Source organism: Chenopodium album, chromosome 3, assembly GCF_948465745.1.
Source record: "Chenopodium album chromosome 3, dcCheAlbu1.1, whole genome shotgun sequence".
Taxonomy (NCBI): domain Eukaryota; kingdom Viridiplantae; phylum Streptophyta; class Magnoliopsida; order Caryophyllales; family Amaranthaceae; genus Chenopodium; species Chenopodium album.
Genome location: NC_137836.1, coordinates 17,110,421 through 17,137,514, shown reverse-complemented (window position 1 = coordinate 17,137,514; position 27,094 = coordinate 17,110,421). Strand labels below are relative to the sequence as shown.

General features: G+C 34.8%; 1 protein-coding gene and 1 pseudogene across 1 annotated transcript; both read left to right on the top strand.

Annotated features, from left to right (window-relative positions):
* The first annotated feature begins 22,520 nt into the window (after positions 1-22,520).
* Positions 22,521-26,265, top strand: LOC145624897 (uncharacterized). Its single transcript, XM_081677983.1, has 5 exons — positions 22,521-23,647; positions 23,742-23,952; positions 24,676-25,061; positions 25,524-25,575; positions 25,657-26,265. The coding sequence occupies exons 1-5, from the start codon at positions 22,521-22,523 to the stop codon at positions 26,263-26,265; spliced, it is 2,385 nt and encodes a 794-aa protein (XP_081534109.1).
* A 39-nt stretch (positions 26,266-26,304) lies between these two features.
* LOC145624896 (secreted RxLR effector protein 161 pseudogene) lies at positions 26,305-27,094 on the top strand (annotated as a pseudogene).

The window sequence follows — 27,094 nt, the reverse complement described above, 5'->3', positions numbered from 1 at the left end:
AAAAGTATAAAGAGAAACAAAATTTTATATGGGGAAGCTAATTTCGCACAAATATTATTGCAAATTGGTGGGGATTTTAATGCAAATGGGTCATTCTTTTTGGGACTAAAATTAGGCCAAATGGGTCGTTCTTTTGGAGACGGAGGTAGTACAACTTATAGAAAATTAGTGGGAAGCCAAAATACAATTTAGGCTCTCACTCCTCTAGCTATATCAAAGTCTATACTATTGTGTGAAAACTTGGAGGATCAACATTTGGATTTTTTTTTTTTTTTTCTTCCTTTTCAATTTTGACCCTATGAGCTAGAGCTGTACTAAAAAAAAACAAGTGCACACACTATGTGAAAACTTAGCATGATCTAATTATTATTATTATTATTTTTATTTTTTTTTGAAAGAATTACTATTATTATTATTAGTAGTAGTACTTGTATTACTCTGTATGATTTACTACTTCCTCTGTTCTATTAATATTGCAACAATGGACTTTTTGCACTATTCATCACTCTTTTTGACCATATAATATGATTAATACGTTAAGAAAAATATAATCATGAGAGATCTTGTTGGATTCGTCTCATAAAATACTTTCACAATATCAACTTTTTATAATTTTCACACTTACACAATTATAAATATTTAACATATAAAATGTGCTTTGGGATGCGCAATTTCATCCTTGTTGCAATATTAACAGAACGGAGGAAGTATATCTCAAAAACAGACAAAGTCATACCACTTATAAAAAATTAGTGGAAAACCAAGATACAATTTGCCCCTCCACTCCTCTAACTATATCAAAGTCTAGTAAAAATATAAACAGCATCATGTGTCCCAATGTCCTGAGACGCCGAGAACTTCTAAATCCTCCTCATCAGCAATGCGTCCTTCTTTAATTCGGCAACTAAAGAAAAGGAGAAGGGGAGGAACCATATCCAATTGTCCGACAATTGGATTTGTACTTGACCCATTTTCGATGAGCAGCATTAGCCACAACTCGACCATGAACAAGATATTGACCAGTCTGTGTCAACGGAGAAGACCCTTACAAATCAACTTACATCCCGTCCTCGGTCCCAAGAATAAAGTAACACATCTGCAGGTCTGAGGGTCCCGTCGTTCCCTCCAAGCAATGTCCAACTCCTTTCAAGCTGAAATCCCAAATCTATAGCAAACATCAACAAGGGTATCTCGAACAACATTATACCGATATTTAATGCCCACAATACCAGCACACGACACTACACGATCACAAAAAATATTCCCAAGAAAAACCCTTGAACAAGCAGAACACGGCGTCGAGACAAAGAACAATGGACACAACCAACCAGTAGCACAATACACATCGGTATGTCTTAGCGTTCATCGTCTGACCCAACCCCGAAATAGGGACCGCCCGACGCCAAATAGAAGTGTGATCTCCATGTTGTGATTTCCACAATGCAGATTGCCGAAGAGCGGATTCTGCAGAAGCGGTAATTATCAAAATTAAATAAAATGGGTTTTTCTAAGTTGTGTATCCCTTGTTTCCAAAAAAAAAAAGGTTTTGTATCCCTCACTTGTTTATTATACACTCGTTAAAATTTTCGTTGAGGCGTTTATTGTAACACCCCGACCCCAAACAAATTAGGGAGGGGCCTATTGTCACGCAATGTGCATCGAGGGCCAACAACTGTCCCCACAAACCAACACAAGTCTTTTTAGTGCATTTTGTCCTCACTCATGCACACTCCGAGAAAACTTCTCAGGAGATTACCCATCCCAAGACTACTCCCAGCCGAGCACGCTTAACTATGAAGTATCTTAGCAAATGAGCTCCCTAAAAGGAAGATGCACCTTGTTTGTATGAGTAGTATATTAAACTCCTTTTAAAGCAATCATGAGGGGTATTACATACACCCCCACTTGAGAACGGCAACGCCCTCGTTGCGCCTGGAAAGCTAAGGACTCCAGTATTACGCCTAATGGCAACTAGGTAGCCAAAGTGTTACATCCAGTCTGGCTACGGCCATTTGGCCCCAGAATTATCCGCTCTGATACCATTTGTAACACCCCGACCCCAAACAAATTAGGGAGGGGCCTATTGTCACGCAATGTGCATCGAGGGTCAACAACTGTCCCCACAAACCAACAACTGTCCCCACAAACCAACACAAGTCCAGAAAACTTCCCAGGAGGTCACCCATCCCAAAACTACTCACAGCCGAGCACGCTTAACTATGAAATATCTTAGCAAATGAGCTCCCTAAAAAGAAGATGCACCTTGTTTGTATGAGTAGTATATTAAACTCCTTTTAAAGCAATCATGAGGGGTATTACATTTATAAACACACAAAGTTGAAGCATTTTTGATACGTTTTTTCGCCAATTTTAACCTCAAGTTTAAACCTACCTTAAATCCCAAAAATACTCTCAAAAACCTTAATTGAGCAATTTATCTTTCTTGAAAATAAAGGCGTGCAAACCAAGACGATCTATTGCACACAAGCCGAAGAGTTTCTAGTAATTTTATACCAAAATTGACCTCAAATTTAAACTTAAGAACAATTGACCTAAAATTTAAACTTAAGGGTTCAAATGACCTCCGCAATCTTAACAAACTAATGATCAATTATCCCGCATGCAAAACACATGTAAACCGAGATGTTTTAGGTAATTTTTTGCCAGTTTCAGCCTCAAAATGGACCCTTCAAAGCCAAAATGACACATGAGATTTTAACCAAATGATTTTTTCACCAAGTAAATCGAGATAATTGTTGGGCATGCAAACCAAAGGTTTAATTAAAATGGAAAGTGGTGGCAATAATTTAATTTTACCATTGATTCCAATAGAAAGTTAGAGGGGCTAGCTTAATAAATGTTAAGCTAACAACAATTTATCGTTCAGGATACAATTAGGGCATGTTCTCATACGTTTATTTTCAGTTCACTTCAGCTCAGCTCAACTCAGTTCATTTCAGTTCAGCTCCTAAATTCCTTCTCTCATAAAATATTCAGCTCAGTTCAGTTCAGTTCAGTTCGGCTGAGTTCAATCTATGAGAACATGCCCTTAGTGTGATTTTAAAAAGTTTAGGATCCCATGTAGAAACGAAAAAACAAGGGTAAGCTTAGAATTTTATTAGAAAAAAATATTGGAGCACGCCTTAGAAACCTTGACCCCCCCTCCCTTATTAAAAAAAGAAAAAGAAAAAAAAATCGACTAATCCATATACTACGTACCTCCGGTTCTTATTACTCGCAATAATAGGGTATTATTTGTGAGATATAAAATATTTCTTTGTGGAGAGTAATAAGAACCAGAGGTAGTAAAATTTAGGCTTGAGGAACTTAGGGCTCCCTAGCAAGGTTTCTAAGGTTACGAATATGGCTCAGCGACAACCACATTCCATGTGGAAGCATCAACATTCTTAGGATGCCTACAATGGGCTTTGGCAGGCTTACACAAAAATGCTTTAATAACTTAGGCCTTGTTTGGCAAGTGGCTGTTGGCGGTTGGCTATTGGCTGATTCACTTGGCTTGTTTGACCAGCTGGTATGTTTGGCTGTTTATAATGGCTTTTGAAATTGGCTGTTAAAGCTGGCTGTTTATAAAAGTGTTTGGTAAATTAATTGTTGATAGTTGGCTGTTTATTAGATAATTTGTGGGCCAACAAGCCAAAAGCCAACAAAAAAAGCTACTCAAAGCAGCTTTTTCATTTTGGCTTAAAAGTCAGCTTTTTCACTGGCTAAAAAGCCAATTACCAAACACATTGTTTGGCTGTTTGACCTCATAAAAAAGCCAAAAGCCAAAAGCTAACCAAAAAGCCACCAAAAAGTCATTTACTAAACATGGCCTTAGTTAGTGTTACAATAGGAGGCTAGGAGGGTCTTTAGGACATGACCTTATTTTGCTAAGGATTTTTCGAGAGGTAGGTAGTCTCTTTGATATACACCCTCCATCCCATAATATATTTTTTGTTTGTGTTTTTTCACGATATTTAAGAAATAGGAGGAGAAAGTAGATGAAGTATTAATAATGTGAAAAGTACAATTATGGACAAAAGTTAGATAGAGAAAGTAGAAAAAAGTACATGGCATGTGCAAAATTCAAATGTAAATTAGGAATTACAATGTATAAAGTTAAAAAATTGAGGTTATTATGGTCTTTATATACTATTTAAAAATAGAAATAGAAACAACATTTTGAATCTCCAAAATATGAAAACAAGAAATATATTATGCGGAGGGAGTATGTCCTTGTTTGGCAAATGACGGTTGGCTGGTTCACTTGGCTTGTTTGACCAGCTGGAATGTTTGGCTGTTTATAATGGCTTTTGAAATTGGCTGTTTAAGTCGGCTGTTTATAAAAGACCATGTTTGGTAAATGACTTTTTGATGGCTTTTTAGTTAGCTTTTGGCTTTTTTATGTGGTCAAATAGCCAAAAAAATGTGTTTGGTAATGGACTTTTTAGTCACCGAAAAAGTTGGCTTTTAAGCCAAAATGAAAAACTGTTTTAAGTAGCTTTTTTGTTGGCTTGTTGGCCCACATATTATCTAAAAAACGGCCAATAACCAACAATTAATTTACCAAACACCTTTATAAACAACCAGCTTAAACAACCAATTTCTAAAGCCATTATAAACAACCAAACATTCCAGGGTCAAACAAGCCAAGTGAACCAGCTAACAGTCATTTGCCAAACAAGGCCAAAGTGTTTGGTAAATTAATTTTTGGTTGTTAGCTGTTTATTAGATAATTTGTGGGCCAACAAGCTAAAAGTCAACAAAAAAAACTATTCAAAGTAGATTTTTATTTTGGCTTAAAAGCCAGCTTTTTCACTGACTAAAAAAGTCAATTACCAAACACATTTTTTATCTCTTTAACCACATAAAAAAGCCAAAAGCTAACCAAAAAGCCATAACAAAAACCATTACCAAACATGGCCTATGTAATATTCACAAGTTTGATTGTTGAAATCAGGCGCAAAGGGCAATAAGGCTCGATTCACCTAGAGTTCTAGACACTTCAAGTGTAGATAGATTTTTTATTTTTTTTCACCTCATGTAAAAAAATATTGAGATTTATTCATATCTTTCGTTTTTTTCCTTTATAGACATCATAGATTTAGGCCTTATTTACTTCACCTTATTTTTACTTATTTCAGAAAAAATAAGTTCGGATTAGAAAAAATAAGTTCAGATCAGATCATCGTTTTATAAGTTTTTTTTATCGCTACTTTAATTTCGTAATAAAAAAAATGATGAAATCACGTATTAATAAAATACACATTATTACGAATTAAAAAAGACTCCATTTTATATATTTTTTCCGTTTTAAGGTTAAAGTTTGGTTAAATTTTTCATTCAGATCAAATTAGACTAAACCAAATAAGATAAGCAAAAAATAAAACGAACTAAATAAGCTCTTATGGTCCAACACAATATAGAAAATACATAGAGTTCCTCCATTATAACACTAGTCTCCATTATACACTATTGTTGTATGGATTCTTAAAAGGTTGTTATATAATTAAATGTTGTTTAACCAATTGCTTTCAAGTTTAACTATTAACATTAGTAAATTTCTTAATTTGGGCCGCTGTTAACGTAAGAAGTAGTTAAGCCCACGCTTTGTTGTCGTAATTGCAGAAGAACACCATCACTAAGCAACAAATTCTTCTTTTGTCTCCGATCGGTTAAACACTTTGAACCTCCCTACATTTTCGCTGGCATATTATTTTTATATTTATTACCCCACAATCCTCAACCCATCATATCTCATCTGGTACCAAATTTTCATTTTTTTTGTTGGAAGAAATTTATTTTTACTTTAATTTAATGTTCAATAATTTCTAGACCATGCAAAATTAGTGTATATACATATTACATATACTACCTCCGTTACATATTATTTACAACGATTTGATATAAAGTAGAGAGGAAAAATGTCTAATCGTTACACATAGTATATACATGCATGTATCCAATTACTTTACTTATATTTATATCCAAATTGTAACTCAAGGAATCAAATCTAGCTAACACTTATATTTCATAATTCATGTATAATATTACCTTTCGAATTATTCACATATTATTTTTTCTATAAAGTTGTCCCAAATTAGTTGTAACATTTTTATTTTAGAATTAATTTTGTAATCTCACTTACTCAAAATCAATTTTGTTATAGTACAAGTATATTCTGTAAAACATAAAGTATCACTCACATCCTGAACAAAATAAAAATAACAAATTAAACGAGATGGATAGATTGTCAATTTAATTTTGATGTAAATTACAAAGTATCAAATTAATCCAACCCAAATCACAGTTACGAATCTAAAATATCATCTCAATAATGCAAGAAATATCAAATTACTTCACAATACGAAATTACGTAGCCTATTTGTTTACAATTTCTAATGGTTCACAACTTGTTTTTTAGAAGTAAAAAAACAAAAAAAAAAAAAAGAATTGCTTTCTGAAATATTTTGTAGATCGGTAATTGTCATTAGACTGTATTGATGCTATTAATTTACCCTTAATTTTAAAATAAAAGTTGGTTCGAGTGCAATCAATAATATATTTTCCTATATTCGGAGCGAACTGAAAAATAATCCCAGGCCAGTTACCACATTTGTGTAATTAATCAAGAGTTTCTGAATTTATGCTTTAAACTATCACTAATCACTATGTACACTTGTATAGTACTCTTATTATCTTATTTAAAATCAACAAAGTTAATAAATAATTGGTGTTAGTTCCACTTGTCATCAGAAAATCTTGGGCCATATCTGCTGATTCTTATTGACAGCAAATTACTCCACTTAGTTTCTACTAATTGTAAGCACTTAGTAATATATAATAATTAACATTACTACTAAATTACTGAACTGTTTTTGATTAATATGTCAGAGAGTACTAACTAAACAAAATTATAATGCAACATTATATTTATATATTTATGTTACATTCTTTAATACTGGTGCTTTTCAGAGAGCTTATAGTTAAAAGCACTTTAATTATTATCTTCTGGTTTCTGTTAAAATTATTAAATTAATGTATTTGTAAGCAAATGGCGATCAAGCTAGCTTTTTTGCAGAAAAAAATTATATGTATATCGCAAAGCTCTGATTCTTCACTTTTTTTTTTAATTGATTTCTAATTTAAAATTTGGTTTCTCAATTGCCAATGCCAACTATTTTAGGTTAAAGTTTTGGGTTAGTTAGGGTTGATCGAATTTCATCACCCTTTTTGGTGACTCCCTTACACCATAATTTATGTACACTTCTTCGAGCAACTCTAATGGTTGTAGCTAGGGACTTGCTTGCAATTTTAAAAAGTCCCTACCTAGTAGCTACTAGCTTAACCATTGGAGCAAAAATATGTGATTAGGTTAGTCAAGCAAATTAGTTAGCTTTGCCAAGCTAATTTGCTTGAAAAAAACTTGCCAAAAAGAAAATGCTAAAAGTTAATTAGTAATTAAGATAAAAATATTAAATTGATAATTTTAATAGTAAGCTAATAGCTAGCCATCAGGGCTCAAACTAGCTACAAAGATAATTAGCTTAAAAGCTTACGTGACATGACAAGCTAATTTGACAATTAGCTTGCCATTGGAGTTGCTCTTATCAAATACGGAGTACCAAATAAGGAAAAAAAATCTACTTATTATTTATGGAGTAATTTTCTCTAAAAAGGATAAACACAAAAGCCATAAAAATCTCTTTCCATATTAAGAACGTGTTCTACATATAACCTCTTTTTTTTTTTTTTTTTTTTTTTTTTTTTGACGGGATATATATATATATATATATATATATATATATATATATATATATATATATATATATATATATATATATATATATATATATATATATATATATATATATATATATATATATATATATATAACTTCTCTTGGCTAAACTTAGGGTATCAGATATTTATCTAAAGCTAGGGTTTGTTCATATTTATTGAAATGAACTGAACTGAACTGAACTGATTGGAGCTGAACTGAACAGAACTGAAATGAACTGAGCTGAGCTGAAATAAATATTTTATGAGAGAAGAAAATTAAGAGCTGAATTGAACTGATTGAAACTGAACCGAACTGAACTGAAATTAAGCTGAAGTGAACATACCCTTATTATTTTAATTGTAATTGAACTTAGGTAGCTAGCCGTAACAACCCTTAATTTTATTTTATTTTTTAAATTTTGAAATAATTAATAAAAGTCTTGAAATAAATAAAAATAAGGTGAACAAAATGTACCCTACCTAAAACCGAATTTGAAAACAATACTAGAAATTTAACTACTTCATGTACCAACAAATGGTTTATATTTTGTTGAATTTAACCGTGGTTATTAGAAATTGCAAAGTAATTATTAGCCTGATTAAAATTCAAATATTCTTGATGACACTCTACATAAGAATGACCGAGTTTGGATCTGACCACAAATCGATTTGATTCGGGAAAAAAAAGACTAAATTCGAATAAAAATATGAATTCATCTCCAAAATTTTTAAAATTCAATTCTATTGTTTGGCCTTTGATGTTAATTTTGCATTTAGTTAATAGTTAGTTGGTTCTATCATTGCCAAATGATTCTCTAAATATAGTAATGATCACTAGATTAGTTGTTTTGGATCAATTTTTTTGACAATTGAAACAAGTTAGCTTTGGTGAAAACAAAATTGAGAATTGGATTTGAGCTCGAATATTGGGATATTTAGTCAAATTGGATTTGGATTTGGATTTGGATTATCAAAGATGGATGTTGAAGCCAAAGGAATCAAAAGTTCAACAAGTTGTAGAGTTGGAGTCGAATTATGATTCATCCAGTCTGAATCTGACCTGTTGTCATCCTACTCATACATAGCTTGACCGTGCGAAATATAGATAATTGAAAAAAATAAAATACTACAGTAATAAATCCATGTAATCAATTACCCTAGAGAATCTAAGACAAGTTTTACCGTTAAATTAATTAATCTGTTAAAATTATGAAGCTTGATTAAGACTCCAAAATAGTAGTACAATAAACACAAAAGTCGTGAATATCTGCAGTTAAGATGTCCTTTTCTCTAATCCATCCCTTCAATAAAGAAAAATTAAATAATTTACGTCTTTTATTTTCCACTTTATTTGCGGGTTTTCCACGCCGCTTGTACGGCTTGTCGCCCTAGGTTGATGACGATTAACAAATTGACAAAGGGGCATGGTTTTTCCATCCATTAACGTTCCCTTGTCTCATAAGAGTACTAACTAAAAACATTGAATCCAAACTATTTGGTTGACAATTTGACAAAGACTTGCTTCATAAATTTACTCCCTTCGTATTTTAAGTAATTGAAATATTTTCAAAGTTTGCTCTATTCAAACTGATTTACAATGTGATATTTACATAAGAATAAATTTAATTTTGTGGGTATTTGTTGGAATTATATCAATGTATGTTTTATTACTATTCAATTATTCAAAGCTTTGCATTAACAAACATGCACAAGCGAACGTTTTCACTTATTCAAATAACGAGGGTGTATTTATAGTTGTTTAATTCGGGTATTTGGGTCAGGTTTGAGTTGGGTCGAGTCAACTAAGGTCGGGTTAATTCGGGTAAATAGCACTATTTATGCGGGTCGGGTTAGGTTCGGGTCACTTTGGGTCATGCATCCCATCGGGTTTGGGTCAGATTCAAGTCGGGTTAATAACAGGTCGGGTCGAATTTGGGTCGGGTTTGTAACAGATCGAGTTAAATTCAAGTTTTAACGGGTTTAAACAGGTTTGGGTCAATCTCAGTTCAGGTCGTGTTCGATTCAGGTCAATAATTTACAGGTTATATTCAGGTCGGGTCATTTTCGAGTTCAGGTCTCAAATAGATAAACATATTGATGGTCAAATATAAGTGTTAAAAAGATACAGTAGTACAAATGAAAATAGACAATACGATCGGTAAGCTAATACACCGTGTATTAGCTTACCGAGCATATTGTCTATTTTCATTTGTAATGTCTTTTTAACACTTTTCTTTGATCATCAATATATTTATCTATATAATAAATTTAAAAAGGCTGATATTATTTTTTTTTTTTTAAAGAAGCAAAAAAAACCTTGTTTTACTTTAATTTGTGTGCTATTACCTTATTGGATTTTTTGTAATATCTTAATTAAATAAAGGAAAATTTGTCAAAAATAGTTTAACATTTAAATTGTTTGCTGCAATGTTAATGGCCAATTAATATTTTATTTTATTTTTTTAATAAATTTGTTTAAGAGTTTAATTAACTCTTATGATTGATTAACAATTAAAATAATTTTTCAAAAAAAAAAAAAAAAAAATTATCCCCCACCCACCTCCCCAACGAGCCACCCTCTTTCCCTTCCCTGATGCATGCCTTGCCAGTAGTCCCCTCTTTGCCCCGCGGCGACGGCTGTGCTCAGACCCTCTCTATCTTTGTCGGCGCTCACGCATCACCTCACTTCCTTCTTCTCCCGAACAACCAACCCCCCCCCCCCCCCAAGCCCATCCCCCACCCTTGAAAATCAATTTTTGAAATTCTAGCAATGGTGGGGAAAATCCGATTTTAGGGGTTTTTTTGGGGAGGGAGGGGGATTGGGCGCGTCTGATGCCGAAAATCAAGGAGGGGGGCTGCTGGCAGGGCACCGGGGAAGGGCGTGGTGGCCGTGGCTGGTGGGGGAAGTGGGTGTGGAATTGGGTTTCTTTTTTAATAATAATAATAATAATAATAATAATAATAATAATAATAATAATAATAATTGTTTTGAGGTTTTTTGGAATCCCTTGGGATACAGGTCTTGAATACAGCCAGACACTCTTGGACACCTACAAAACAGCGAATATTCGGTTTGACGGAATATTATTCGCCTCCGACGATCAAGTAAGTGATCGGAAAACGAAGGAATTTTAGAGAGAGAAAGTTGAGAGAAGTTGGAGAAAATTTCTTATACAATAAATGAGATATCTCTATCTACCTTCCCATCATAAATGATTAGGGTATTTATAGGGGTGGGAATGTGTACCCCTTTAGGGTTAGTGCCCTAAAAAGGTGTGCTCTGATTGGCGACGTAATCAGGTGAGTACAAGTGTCCTTTGGGGACGCTGTTTTAACAACTTTCTTGGGATTTGGGCCTCCTGATGTAAGGATGCCTTTTCTCTCATTCAGGTGCTCTCATGTTTGCCATGTGCCTTCTTCCTATTGGGCCACGTGTCGCACGACTATTGGGCCATGTGTCATTATGGGATTTAGGACACGTGTTGAAGGTTTTTTTTATCCTAAATAATAATAATAATCTTTAAAAAATAAAAAATATTAAATAAATAAATAAAAATCAAATTAAATTGTCAAACCAATAAAATAATGATATGTGTTTGACAGGGAAAAACTAGGTCGTTGACTAACCCTCCCTAGTGTCAAACAAAATTTATAATCAGTTAACAAACCTAGATACAAGTATAGAGGTAAGTCAAGGGTTGAACCACTAGGAACAGTTATGTTCAAATGTTTTCAATTAACGCCTAAGCTAGGTCAAAGTCAAGGGTGAAGAATAGAGTAACCAATACTAATCAACTACCAAAACAAAGAATCAAACAATTAAAACACTAGGGAATGAGGATCAATAAGTAATCATGACAATTGCAACAAATTGGGAAGAACATGTCAATCAATGGTTGTGAAGACTAATGATCAATACAAGAAAACAGCTTAATTCCGACGGAAAAATTCTGTCGGAAAGTGTCGTCGTAATAAAGTTCGTAGGAAAATCGACCTTTTCCGACGGAATTTCCGTCGGAACTACTTTTCCGACGGAAATTCCGATGGATTGCATGCATCGGAAAAGGTTTTCGGGGTCTGGAAAAGTCCGTCGGAAATTTCCGACGGAAAATGAGTCCATCGGAAATTCCCGACGGAAATTCCGTCGGAAAATCCTTTATAAAAAACAAAATAAAACCTCCCACCACCCCACACCACCAGCCCACTGCACACCGACCCAACCAGAACCACACAGCACCACCGACCCAACCAGAACCACACAGCACCACCAACCCTATCCCACAACCACACACCACCACCGACACCACCAACGACCCTATCCCACCACCATACACCACCACCGACACCACCACAACCAAAACTAATCCCAGAAAAACGAAAAGGCCCCCAAAAAATTGTAAATTATACCACCACCGACACCACCACAACCAAAACTAATCCCAGAAAAACGAAAAGCCCCCAAAAATATTGTAAATTAACCCCAAAATACGAAAATTAGCCCAAAAATACGAAAATTTGCCCAAAAATACGAAAATTTACACAACAAAATCAAAAAAATACCACACAAACACTCAAAACCAGTAGATCTACATATTTAATCAGAATTTCATTAAGTAAAACAATAATTAACCAACAAAAATTAAATCAAATATTTAAATATATAATTATCCAATAAAATTTACAATCTATCATTACAATTACAACAAGATCTACAAAAAAAAACCTTGAGGGTAGAGGGTGGGAAGCTTGTGATGCGCGGGTGTTGTTGGTGTTCCGCCGCTGTTGCGGTTGTTGTTGTTGGTGGTTGACGGAACTTGTTGTTGAGGTTGTTGTTGCTGTTGGTTGTTGCAGTCTTTGTTGGTGGTTGTTGGAGTTGCGCCGCTGTTGGTTGAAGGAGAGAGAAATGGCGGTGAAGAGAAGAAGAAAGGAAAGAGAAGGAGAAGAGGGAAGGAGAAGAGGGAGAACGAGGGAGAACAAAGGGAGAACGAGAAGAAGAGAAGCTGAGAAGAGGAGAGGATGAAAAAGAAGACAGAAAAGAAGAGAAGAGGAGAGGAGAGAGAAAGTGAAGGGGAAAGGGGAAGAGAAGTGGCGGCTTGTTGAAATGAGAGGGGGGGGGGGTTAGTTGTTAGGGTTCGGAATATAAATTCCGTCGGAAAATTAAATTTCCGACGGAAAAATCCGTCGGAAAGGACATATTTTACGACGGATTAATTTTCCATCGGAAATTTCCGACGGATTTCAGACAGAATTTTCGAATTCGTCGAAAATATACGACGGAAATAAAATCCGTCGAAAATATTGATTTTTCCGATGGATTTTTAGGTCCGTCGGTATTCGACCTGATTCTTGTAGTGGATAAGAGCTATCAATTAGAGTCAAAGAGCTATTTCCTAATCATTAAGCTAAGGTTCTCTATGAATAACAAACTAGGAGAATTACAATCCAAACCAATCAACAATTGCAATTCCTAAATCAATGGTTCGTGTCATTAGAAATCACAATGCAATCTATCATAGTTTTCAAGGCGTAATCAAACTACTCACATGCAAACTTACATTAATCGCTTTAATCTCAACAATCAATCAACATCATTCCAAAATTAATCACAACCAATTAATTATACAAGTTTCACTCAATCCCTAGCAAAACAAATGCTCAAGAATCATTATCTAATCAACAAGCAACTAATGAAATCATGAATCAATAAAATATGAAGACAATTGCACTAATCAAGAATCAAACATCAAAATCAAATAAAAAAAATTAAATCAAACAAAGCAATAAAATATGACGGAGTTAGAAATCCTCATTGATTGATAATGAAGATCTTCAATACAGTTGTCACCTTAAATATTCAATCTCTCAAATTACCAATGAAATCTCTCACTTTCTCTCTCTAAGTCTACTCCTAAACTAATCCTAATACTAGAGAGAGAAACTCTCAACTAAGCTAAGAATATGAGACCTAAAATTGCATAATGAATTGGTTCCTTCCAAGAAATAAGAAGAACTATTTATATACAAAGGAAATAATGCAAAAATCCCGGAATAGACGAAGTTGGGCGCTCTCTTGCATGAGGTTGCGGGGCCCGCGATAAACATGGTAAGGAAACAGATCCCAAAGGTGCGCACCCGCTCAAGAATGATGCACCCGTGCAATTTGAGGTTGTCGTGGCACGGCACCGCTACCGTGGCGCGCTTGATGCTGTCGTGTCATGGTGTTTGATGCCGTGATGTGGCGCTGCTTACCGTGTCGCGGCGCTTCATTCCTGCTGGAGCAGGGGACTTACTTTGGTGCGAGCTTCATGTGGATTGTGCGCCCTTCATGATCAACATTGGATATGTCATATTAAAATGGAGTTGGAGGTGGGTTCAATACCATAATCTCATGAGAGCGTGGCTTGAGAGCGCAAGAGATAGAACTTAGAGCATGTCACTTTCTTACATCTTGAGCTTTCCCAATGCTATAAGCTTGCTCCAAAGGCATCTTCCAACTTATTAAGCCATCAATATCAAGACCCAAACCTCGTACAATACCTAAAACTACAAAAAAGAGAGCAAATAAAGGAGAAAAGACTAGAAAAACCATAAAAACACAAAATAAGAGAGAAAAGGAAATTAAAGAGAAAATGCATAAAACTAAGCATTTATTAAGAAAGAAAGCTATGAAAAGAAGGTAAAAACAACCTAAAAACTTATCAAATGAGTGTCATTAGTGTTCCATATAACCTGTTAATTAGGTTACTAACTGTTCATAATTTATTTTAAGCGGATACCTCCCAAAGGTAATTGTATTATTCATAAATATTCAAAAGATTGACCTATAGTTTTTGGCTAACCGCTCAAAGTTTAGTAAGCTGTCCAAATTGATCAATTACACAAAAGAATGAGAAAACATTTTATATATAACAATAGTTTTTTAATTGACAAAGTTCACAAGAAAAAATTATTACTCTTTATTAATTGGCTATAGAAAACAAAGTACTGTATATGATATATGCATACACTCGTTTTTCATCTAGATAACATGTGAAGTGGTCACACTATCAACTCATAATGGTATAACTGGCCACATATAAGACTTTGTGTAATATAAAATGTTCACAAATTATTTATGACATATGCTTGAAGAGTGGGTCTAAAATCATTGTATCAATCTTATATAAAGTTGTAAAAAATTGACCTGATTTGAGATCGAACTACCTTGCATTGGTAATGACCTAAGACTGACGCATACTCAAAAGATAGTGAAACTAGTGATATGTAACCTCACCAAAATTGACCCGCCTGTACCGGACCTGCTATAAACAAGCAACCAAATTAAACCGACCTAACAATGATCTGTATCTAAATTGAAATCTGGGCCAATTAGTACCCGAAACCGAATATAACTGGCTATTATGGACTTGATCCATCCTGACCTGGCCATGACCCGATCTTATTAGTATTAGAGTCATTATTTTTTTACTTGTAAGAAAATTACTTTATCTAAAACTTGATGTAAACTCGACCTTTTTTTACCCAAATTGAAATTAGGTCAACCAAAATAATATAATCTTGAGTTTAATATGATTACAATGATAAAACTATGGAATTGTTATATTAATAAAGGTTATAACTTTGGCTTAAAACAACATTTTGATACATTTTGTGCATATTATATACCTCATATCTTGTTTTCCAACATATTCAATCACAATTGAATCATGAAAGGCATAATTACATAAGTTCAAGTTGAACAAACCGATATTGGTCCAATTTGAACTTGACCGAAAACCAAGTAAGAATGAATTGACTTAGAGATATATTATATTATCTAAACCGATAATTATTCGACTCAAACCTAACCTAATTCGAATTAACAAGCCACTCACTCCAAAGCCGAATTGGAACAACCCAAACCTGAAATTGAACCCAACCCGAATTTGAATTGAATCGAACTTGACCTACACCTGAAATGGTAAATGACTTGACTTCAAACTGAACTTGACCAATCAAACCTAACACGATTTGGAAGCTAGATTTGCCCGACATGACCCGATTAGAGTGACCTGAAACTTGATTTGACGTGACTCGAACGTAACCTCGACTTAAAATACTTGATTAATGGAAAGTCAAGACATCATTGCTGTAACTTTTGTAAGCTGATATAATAATCCATTGAGGACTACTTATTAAATTAATATTCACCATATATTACATATATAGGAGTACATAAGACTGGTTTCCTAATATACAATGATCATACAATGTTATTTTTTATGGACACTATATATGAAGTACATATTAATTACTACCTCCGTTTCTTATTATGTGCAACATAGGGGTATTATTTATGAGACATAAAATCTTTCTGTTGCACATAATAAGAAACAGATGTATTATTTACATTATAATATATTTAACAACAAACTTTGATGTAGGAAAATTGTCCTTTATACCAAATGTACTTGAACATCCAAATTTTAATTTACCTCAATTAAGTAATCACAAGTACCCATTGCAATACTTGATTCATTTTTCCTTGATACGTGGATTTACGTTAAGGCAAAATAACTTGATAACTTTGTCGAAGCTAGAAAGGGAGTAGTCTAGTATCACGCTGACTATTAAAGTATGAAGAAAAACCGTTTAACAAGTCCAATTAAAAGAAAACATAGTTTTCTCAAGTTACCATTAACCCGACCCTTAAATAATTAACCTTATAGGTGAAAAGAAAACCCTCAAAAACATTAGCTTTATTTCTCTAATCAACTAAATCTATAAAATGTTCACTTTGTACAAGTATTAAAAACTTGATCTTCGAAATTCTTATTATCAAGTGTGACGTACTAACGTACCATCATTCTCCCTTACTTTATTGTTGTCATTACATTTAGTGCAAGGTGTTCACCACTTACATTTCTTTTTGTTCCTTATTACATGAAAGAAGAAGCTAAGAAGAAGAATAACACTTGGAAGAAAAAAAAGAAGTTGATGTACTCGAGTACTCACTCAACCAATCGGTGCATGTGACCCGTTATCATGCCCTTCAATTGTCTTTCTCGCGCATTGGGTTCTTCATTATTTTAGAGTTTGCAATTTCTTATTAGTAATAGAGTATTCTATAGATTGTTGTTATAAGAGTGTACCCTTAGTGTTAAAGTTATGATGATTCTTTTGGACTATATAATAAAACATCTTATCACTCACTTTAATTGTATATATTGCTCAGCAAATTATAGGAGTATTTCAAGCTATAACAAGGATATTACTATTTGAGAGTGGAATTTCTGTTCTCGGTGTTCTAACTTATTACCTCATATGCGAGTAAGAATTTATTATACCTATAATAAATACAGTTATATGAAATAAGAAGAATCGAACCTATCATATCCTCCACTTTATCGTGAGTTTCATTCAAATACCATGAACTACGAAAGTACAAAACACAAAAACCTAAAAATATGTAAGGTATAAGTTAAACTCTTTAGTAGTATCAATGTAGTTCATAATTTGTGCATACTTTATGAAAAATAGCTTTAAAGATTAAAGGTTTTTTTTTTTTTTTTTTTTTGGGTCCTTCACCTATTTATATGGCCTATTTGTCATGTATTTCCACTGGCAATTAAGACTGCCTTGGATTGAAATGTGTGTTAAAAACATGACTCAATATGTTGCTTGCTTAATTGAGGACGTGACACATCACACATGTACCCTTAATAAGAAGTAAAAAGTGAAAATAGTATGGTAAAGAATTAAACCCTGTAAGTTGTACGTGGACCTAAAAGGCTTTTAGCCTGAGGCAAGAGGCCCATCAGTTCATACAACCAGGAAACAACTCCCATGGTTGAAGTTGAAGGGCTACATCATTATTAAGCTTTGGTCAAATATGAGCAGTTTTTAAGTGCAATGAGATCATTGCGGTCCTCAAGTGGGGTGTATGTAAAATAATTTGATATACTAAAAATACGATGCATCTTTATTTTACAAAACTTATAATTTATGTTACTCCACACTTAAGTGTGTTTGCTTGGAGTAGTCTTAGGATGAGTGACTTCAATTCATCAAGGAAGTTTTTTAAGGTGCGCATGTATGATGACAAAATGCACAAGAAGAGCTTGTGTAGTATGTGGGAGCAATTGTTGGTCCTCGGTGCACATTTATTTTGCGACAACATACTTCACGCTAATGAAGAATTGAATTATTACAACTTCGGAGACAATGGTCGTAACACCCTAGAAATATCTTTCCTTCAAAATACCTATTTTTCCCTTTTTAAAATACGAAATAGAAAAATTTAAGACATTATCACCACCATGAAAACGGTTGAGGCAATTATCAAAGACACACAACGGAAGACCATCTTTAAAACAATTCAAAACTAGTCAACTTAAAAAGTCAAACCAAACGAAAGTAAAGTCAAACCAAAGTCAAATGAAGTCAACCTACAACTTGGAACCACTGTAGGCCCTTATTAAAATCGAAACAAAAATCAAAACCTTTGCGTTAGTCTTACAAATATATTATATAAAATTCAAAGCCATAAACTACATCATAATTCTTATGGAAACTAAGCATAATTCGCCCTTCACTCACGCCCATCATGAATATGCTTCATCACCTGAAAAACTCATCTTTACTTTATCCCCACTACACCCCATTAGAAATGGATCGTCGTATAGGCAAGATAAAGATAAGGCCAAACAAACAAACAAACACACAATCAGCAATGCTGAGTACGGGCCTGTTCTCTTACGTTGAAATTCAGTTCAGTTTAGTTCAGTTCAGCTCAGTTCAGTTTAGTTCAGTTCAACTCAGTTCAGTTTAGTTCAGTTCAGCTCAACTCCTAATTTCCTTCTCTTATAAAATATTCAGTTCAGTTTAGTTCAGTTCAGCTCAGCTCAGTTCAGTTCAGTTCAGTTCAGTTCAGCTCAATTCAGTTCAGTTCAGTTCAGTTCAGTTCAGCTGAGTTCAGTCAATGAGAACATACCCTACATAAGCATAAATTAAACACACTAACATGCTTTCATTTGATCATCACACAACTTACCTTGTTGCACCTGTTTACAAGCATACAATATACAACATGACCAACTATCATATCACTAGATTATTTACTTAGCATGATGGAACGGGTTTCCCCCTTAACCTGCCCCAATAAAGGGGGTATTAACACGGGAGCTAGTCGTGCCTTATAAAAGAACTACTCGTAAGTAGCGGAATTCCTGGCTTCTTGCGCATAATAAAAATAAAAATAGAGTATCATGTACTTCCAGTAGAAGTTATGTTTAAATATAAAACCCCATAATCTACCCCACATATTCATACTCAAGATATATACCGATATACGTTCCAAGAGTTTTGGTGCGTAATCTCTTTCAGCTTACGTTATTTACTTGTTTTTATACTCGGTGATAACTCTCAAATCATAACACAATCAATCATTACAATCATCAAGAAATCAAACACACCAATTTAATTCTTGAATTATTAGTGACCGCATAATCTTTAATATTGAACCTTTTTTTAATCTATCTCGGGGTCAAAGACACCTTATGCGCCACAAATTCTATCCCTTGGTGCTGAAAACACCTTAAGTGCACTTAGGCACCAAAATATAATTTAATTCTCGTGTACATAGACACTTAAATAGCTATTTTCCCATGCTTATAGCATCAAAAAAATTATATGAACCATAATAAAAAATCTATTTCAATATTCCAAACTCAATTAAACATTTAGTTTAATTAAACATTTAGTTTAATTAAACATGCTCTTAATAATGACAATAATAAAAGCGTGGTTCATATTAATTCCAAACACCAATTCACCACAAATAATCTATACTCGAAAAATTAATCACCAACATCAATCCAATCAATGATTCCAAACAATACCTATCATGATACTACCTTGAAATTTAATTAATTAAGGCCTATCATACTTCTACATACTCAAATAATTACCAAGTACGCGAACTTACCTTACATGTGATCTCAAAATTGCCACGACTACGCGAAATCACTCACTTGAAATTCTCCTACAACCCAAATTCACAAAGAGACATTAATATCTATTCAATATATATTTCCAACAATATATATACTCTTTAAATCACTCATAAACCCTCTAAAACAAGCCGAAAATTAATTAAAAACCTTTACTTTTATTCCCAATTAATGGGTAATTAAAAATCATTCCAAGAAAGCTGTAATTATGTTTTAAAACACCTATTTCAATAATTTCAATCATCCATAATTGAATTCCATCAATATATATACATTAATTTAGAAACCTAGGGTTTTCAATTTGGGGCTTTTTGATTAGAAAACTAAATCTGAAATTTATGTACATCATAATTATAATCAAACATTATAAAAATCATCACACAACCCAAAAATAATAATTGAATTAAGGCTAGATAAATTTAAAAACAAGTAAAAGTTTTTTTTTTTTTGAAGGCCTCACACCCGACACCACGGCAAGGTTGTTGTCATGCGCCCGCCAATGGTGCCGCTGCAACTGGTGTGTGTTGGTGGAGGGGCAAATATTAAGGGGAAAGAAAAAGAAGAGGGGAGAGAGAGAGGGGAAAATATTAAGGGGAAAGAAAAATAAGAGGGGAGAGAGAGAGAGAGAATTTACCTTTGGGTATTCTCCATCTTGGGCAAAATTCAATTTGCTCATCTACTGATGGGTATTTATATTCTCTCTCAAAACTAGGGCTGTACACAGTTTGGTCTGGACCGTAACCAAACCAGACCAAACCATATTTTAGCGGTTTGGTTTGGTTTAAGATTTATAAAATTACGGTTTGGTCTCAATTTTTTTGTAAATATGGTTTATGGTTTGGTTTGGTTTTGCAAAAATTATAAACCAAACCAAACCGTAAACCAATAAACCGTATTTTAATATTTATACAAGTATAATTTTTCAATAAATTTTTTTTATATTATATAAAAAAAATTAAAGAATAAATAAAAAACCATGAAAAATAGATAAAAACTATACCGTCAATACTCTATAACTAATGACTATAATGTAGTACTCATATGAATATCTTTTATTGTTATGTATTATTTTTATTATGTGTTAGCACTTGATATTTTTATTGTAACTTTGTAGTACAATTTAATCCATTTGGGCTACTTATTTAAACATTATTATAAATTAGTGAAGTATTATTTGACAATTTTTGGAAAAAAAATATCATCTCATCATAAACCGCAAACCAAACCACACCAAACCGTATTATTACAGTTTGGTTTGGTTTGGTTTCAATACTAATATGGTTTGGTTTGGTTTGAAAAATTTACCAAACCGTATTTTGCGGTTTGGTTTGGTTTGGACTCAGACCGCACCAAACCAAACCATGTTCACCCCTACTCAAAACCCTCCGTCCTAGCTTAAATTCTCTTTCTACCATTAATGATCCATTCTCGTATTCAAACTAGTCATTTGACTTTCTTAAAACCCCATTGACTTTAAAACTTCCTTTTATTAAAATCATGTGCCCCAAAGTTTCCAAATCATGAAATTAAGTATTTTCAAAATCATTAAATAGATAAAAAAAAGACCTTTAATTAAAATAAAACTTCTAAAATTAATAAAATATCACAAATTATTCATTTTGAATTATTTAAATACTTTATGAAATACTAATTTAATTTTAAAATATGCACTTGTATATATTTACGGGGTATTACAATGGTCCTTAAGCTATAAGCATACTTGGGCAAGTCTCTAACCCTTATTATGTAATTGTGTAAAGTGATAACGTCATGAATTGAAGTGTGTGTGATTAGAGAATTTGAATAATAATAGAAAATTTTAAGTTATTATATCATTATTGAGCTATCTTACCTAGCTTAATGAAGATTTGGTCTCATGACTTTAATGCAAATTTTAAGGTACACCAACCTCTACCTTGCTTGGTACAGACAAAAAGAGTGAAAAGAACATGTAGCTGTTTTGTAAAGAACATACCGCTGTATTTTTAAAGAACATATAGCAGTTTTGTAAAGAACATCTATTTTATGTTTTTTTGTTTATCTAATTAAAGAACATCTATAATGTTAATAAAGAACACAAAAATATTATGTAATTAACATTATTTATATATATCTACCATAATTTTAAGACAAAATTAACATTTTACAATAAGCAATGAACATTATACCGCAAATAAAAGTTCATTACACTGACAATCAAAGAACATGGACATATGTTTTTTTTACTTTTTTTTTTTGGTGCAAATATGTTCTTTTTACTTTAGGTATATGTTCTTTACATTATAATAGTATGTTCTTTTCCTTACAATTATATGTTCTTTACATTTGTATAATATGTTCTTTTTGCAAAACGGTGGTACGATGCAAGGTACCCACACCTGTAGGAACCATACACTGTGACTTTAACTTGTCATCACTTCCTATTGGGATATATTTTAGGAAATAGGATATTTGTGAATATTGTGTAAATATTTCCTAGAATATTTTGTGACTTATCTTAGGATACTTGGCCTTGACCTCCAAGTATACCTAGCTATATATATTGTAGCGGCCGTATTATTGTGAATGAGATTGATAGAGAACAAATTAAACACAATTGTTTAACATGGTATCAAGAGCGTAAGTTTTGATCCGAATTTTTTCCTTGCAAATTCCTTCATACGTGATATTCATTATTCACGTATAGAATCTGTGAGTGTGAGAGTTCACATTAATTTTTTTCCAATCAATATTCTGTGAGAATTTCCTATGGCTGGTGGAGACGATAAGAATGGAAGCAATGACAATTCCGTCACACCTAAGGTCGACTTGACTTACTACTTGGGATCGAGTGATGCTCCTGGAAACATCATCACTCCTATTCAACTCCGTGGTGAGAACTACGATGAGTGGGCGAGGGCAATCAAGACCTCGGTGAAGGCGAAACGCAAATTTGGATTCATTGAGGGCTCGGTTCCGAAGCCAACAACAGATGAGAAGATGGAGGATTGGGTGGTTGTCCACTCAATGTTAGTTTCTTGGCTCACGAATATATTGGATCATGCGGTTCGCTCTACAATCGGTGACTATGATGATGCTCAGTTGCTGTGGACAAATCTGAAAAACAGGTTCTGCGTTGTGAGTGGCACCAGAATCTGTCAGTTGAAGTTTTCGTTGGGATCGTGCAAGCAAGATCCGATGGAGGCAGTGGCTGCATATTTTGGGCGTCTTTCCAAAATATGGGATGAATTAAATACATATGTTTCGCTTCCTTCGTGTTCTTTGGGCAAATGTACATGCAATATTGTTGCACAAGTGGAGAAATTGCGTGAAGAAGACTATGTGCATCACTTCTTGATCGGTTTGGATGATAAGTATGCCTCCATAAGAGGACAACTCTTGGCTCAAGATCCTTTGCCAGGGGTGGATAAAGCCTATCAACAATTAATTCAGGCAGAGCGCTTGCGTGGTGATGAGATTTCCAAAAATCACGATAATACTGTTTCTTTCAAACTGCAGTATGACACGACCTCAAGACCTCGTTCCAATGACAGTAGTGATAAATTATGTACGCATTGTAATAGGGAGGGTCATGTAGAATCGGGCTGCTTCCAATTGCATGGTTTTTCGGAGTGGTGGGGTGATAGACCTCGTGGGGGTCGTGGTCCAGGACGCGGTGCATCTGGCAGCAACCGAGGTGGGGGGCGATCAGGTTCTGCCAACCGTGGGAAGGGGGGAGCTTCTCCTTTAGTACGGGCCAACAAGACAGGAGGACAAGCTTCCTCTCAATCTGTGAACAGTGGCTCAACTAGTATGGCAGACTCTTGTGGGTGTCACTTCGGCACAAATTCAACAACTATTGGATCATTTGAATTCAATCAAGCCCAAGCTTCATGGTAAGGCTGATTTGGGGTGGATTATCGATACCGGTGCCTCAAATCATGTTACTTGTGATTTATCTCTTATGACTAATGTGGTCAATATGAATAGTTGTCCGGTGGGATTGCCGAATGGGAAAAATGCCAATTCTACAAAAATTGGCTCCGTGATTTTGCAAGGGGGCTTGAAGCTTGACAATGTTCTTTTTGTACCCCAATTAAATTGCAATTTGATTTCTGTGACTCAATTAAGTGATGAATCTAATTGCATTATGCAATTTACTAACAAACTTTGTGTTATTCAGGATCTAACGACGAGGAAGGTGATTGGAGCGGGTGAACGACAGGATGGACTATATTATTTTTGTGGTGTTCCTATGGTGAAGGATTTGGTTGTGGACGGGAAATCTTCGGTTCGACTTTGGCAACAACGGATGGGAGACCCTTCGACAAAAGTTATGCAATCTCTTCCGGTTGTTAGTTTTTCTAGTACTCAATTTAAAAATAAAGCATGTGATGTATGCCCTAGGGCAAAACAACATAGAAGTAGCTTTCCCATTAGCTATAGTAAAGCTAGTTGTAGTTTTGAACATTTATGGGGTCCTTACAAGACACCTTCGTCTTGTGGTGCTCGTTATTTCCTTACTATCGTAGATGATTTTTCTAGGGGTGTTTGGACTTATTTGCTTGATAATAAAACGGAAGTTGAATACATGTTTCTCAATTTCATTTCTATGGTTAGACGTCAATTTAATCAAGAAATTAAAATTGTTAAAAGTGATGATGGTACGAAATTTTTCTCCTTGAAAAATCATTTCTTTGACAATGGGATATTATTTGAAACCTCTTGTGTGGACACACCTCAACAAAATGGGAGGGTTGAGCGAAAACACCAACATATATTAAATGTGGCAAGGGCCTTACGCTTTCAAGCTAATTTACCTTTGAAATTTTGGGGAGAATGTGTGCAAACGGCTTGTCATTTGATCAATAGAACACCCTCTAGGTTACTCAACTATAAAACTCCTATTGATGTTCTTTTTGAGAAACCTCCTTCATATGATTATATCCGTGTCTTTGGGTGCTTGTGTTATGCTTATAATCAACGTAGAAAAGGTGATAAATTTGCTAGTCGGAGTAGGAGATGTGTTTTCTTGGGTTATCCGTTTGGGAAGAAAGGTTGGAGGGTGTTTGATTTGGAGACTAAAGAATTTTTTGTCTCCCGTGATGTGCTATTTCATGAGCACGTATTTCCTTTTGCTACCCCGGATAATAAAATTCTACCCCATGGGCATGTGGTGACTGAGTGTTATAGTGATGACGAGGGGGGTGAGTATGAGAATGCTCATGGTGTTCCGGATTGTGATGATGTGGGCAGAGGTGATTGTGATGATGTGGGCAGAGGTGTTGAGGCCTTAGGGGGGCTGCTCAGGCAAAGCGCTTCGCACCTAGCTTGCGGCCGAGAGAAGAACACCACAGGCAGCCTGCGGTGTGTACAGACAGCAGCACTCATGCTTCTGGTCAGTCCGCTGGGTTGTCTGCGGAAGCTGGCGTGTGTACTCCAGCATCCAGAGCTGATCCCGTGCACTCAGGTACAAGCCCTGAGACTACTCAGCAGCTGGCAGACGCTGCTTTGGAGGTGAATGAACAGCAGTTAGGGGCTGTTTTGAGGGAAAATGAACAGTAAACAAGGGCTTCTTTAGAGGTGGATGTGGCTCAGTAGCCTTTGGGCAAAGGGTTGAGAGAAAAAAAAAACTCCGGTGAAGCTTCGTGACTATGTTACTCACACCATACGAAATAAAAGTCCATCTTCACCCGTGACATCGACCTCCTCAGGTACTGAATTTACTTTAACACATTTTGTTAATCCTCATTGCTTTTCTGTAAAACATAGAAAATATGTAGCTGCTGTTACAGGAGGCAATGAACTGAGAAATTTTAAAGAGGCAATGAAGCATGAGGGGTGGCGCAAGGCCATGGCTGATGAAATTTGGGCTCTAGAAGAACAAGGTACTTGGACTCTATAGAAGTTTCCACCCGGGAAGAAAGCACTTGGGAGTAAATGGGTCTACAAAGAAAAATATGATGAACACGGGAATTTGCAGAGATTGAAGGCGGGGCTTGTCATATTTGGTAATTATCAAGTAGAGGGTCTAGAATACAATGAGACCTTCGCCCCGGTAGCAAAGATGACAACAGTACGAACTTTTCTTGCTGTTGATGTAGTGAAAAATTGGGAGGTTCATCAAATGGACGTCCACAATGCTTTTCTTCATGGTGATCTGGAGGAAGAGGTATACATGAAAATTCCTCCTGGTTTTGCAAATGATAACTCTGACAAAGTTTGCAGGATGAATAAGTCATTATATGGCTTGAAACAGGCTCCTCGGTGTTGGTTTGCGAAACTAACCACCGCATTGAAAAACTATGGTTTTAAACAGTCATACTCTGATTATTCGTTATTTACTTTGACGAAAGGGAATTTACAGGTGAATGTGTTGGTGTATGTTGATGATTTGATCATTGCAAGCAACGACAAAGCTGCTTTGATTAATTTTAAAGCATACTTAGGGAACTGTTTCAAAATGAAAGACTTGGGAAATTTAAAATATTTTTTGGGACTAGAGGTAGCCTGAAACAAGCAGGGATTTTTTATTAGTCAGAAAAAGTATGCCATGGATATTATTGCAGATTCAATTCCTTCTGATGCAAAGCCCGCAGATTTTCCTATGGAACAACATCACAGGTTGGCTCTAGCAACGGGTCAATTATTACAGGATGTTGAGAAGTACCGCAGACTTGTAGGTCACTTGATATATTTGTCTGTGACAAGACCTGATTTGACTTACTCTGTTCATATTTTAGCTCAGTTTAGGCAAAATCCTAGAGTAGAGCATTGGTATGCAGCTCTGCGAGTTGTGCGGTATTTGAAGAAAAATCCAGGTCAAGGGATCCTTTTGAGGTCTGACAATGCTTTACAGTTGGAAGGTTGGTGTGATTCGGATTGGGCGAGTTGTCCATTGTCTCGACGATCCTTAACTGGTTGGCTAGTGTTGCTTGGTTTCTCTCCTGTGTCATGGAAGACCAAGAAGCAACCCACGGTGGCTAAAAGCTCGTCAGAAGCGGAATATCGTTCGATGAACGGTGTATATATATTGTGAATTAAAGTGGTTGAAACAACTACTTCGTGACTTAGGTGTACGTCATGAGAGTGGGATGCGCCTATTTTGTGATAGTCAATCTGCTTTGTACATAGCTCAGAATCTGGTGTTCCATAAGTGCACAAAGCATATTGAGGCAGATTGTCATTTTATACGAGATGCGATCATGGATGGTACTACATCTCCTTCTTATGTTCATACAACACTACAGTTGGCGGATATCTTCACCAAGGCCTTGGAAAAGGTAAAATTTGAGTTTCTTCTTCGCAAGGTGGGCATTGGAGATTTGGGTGCTCCAACTTGA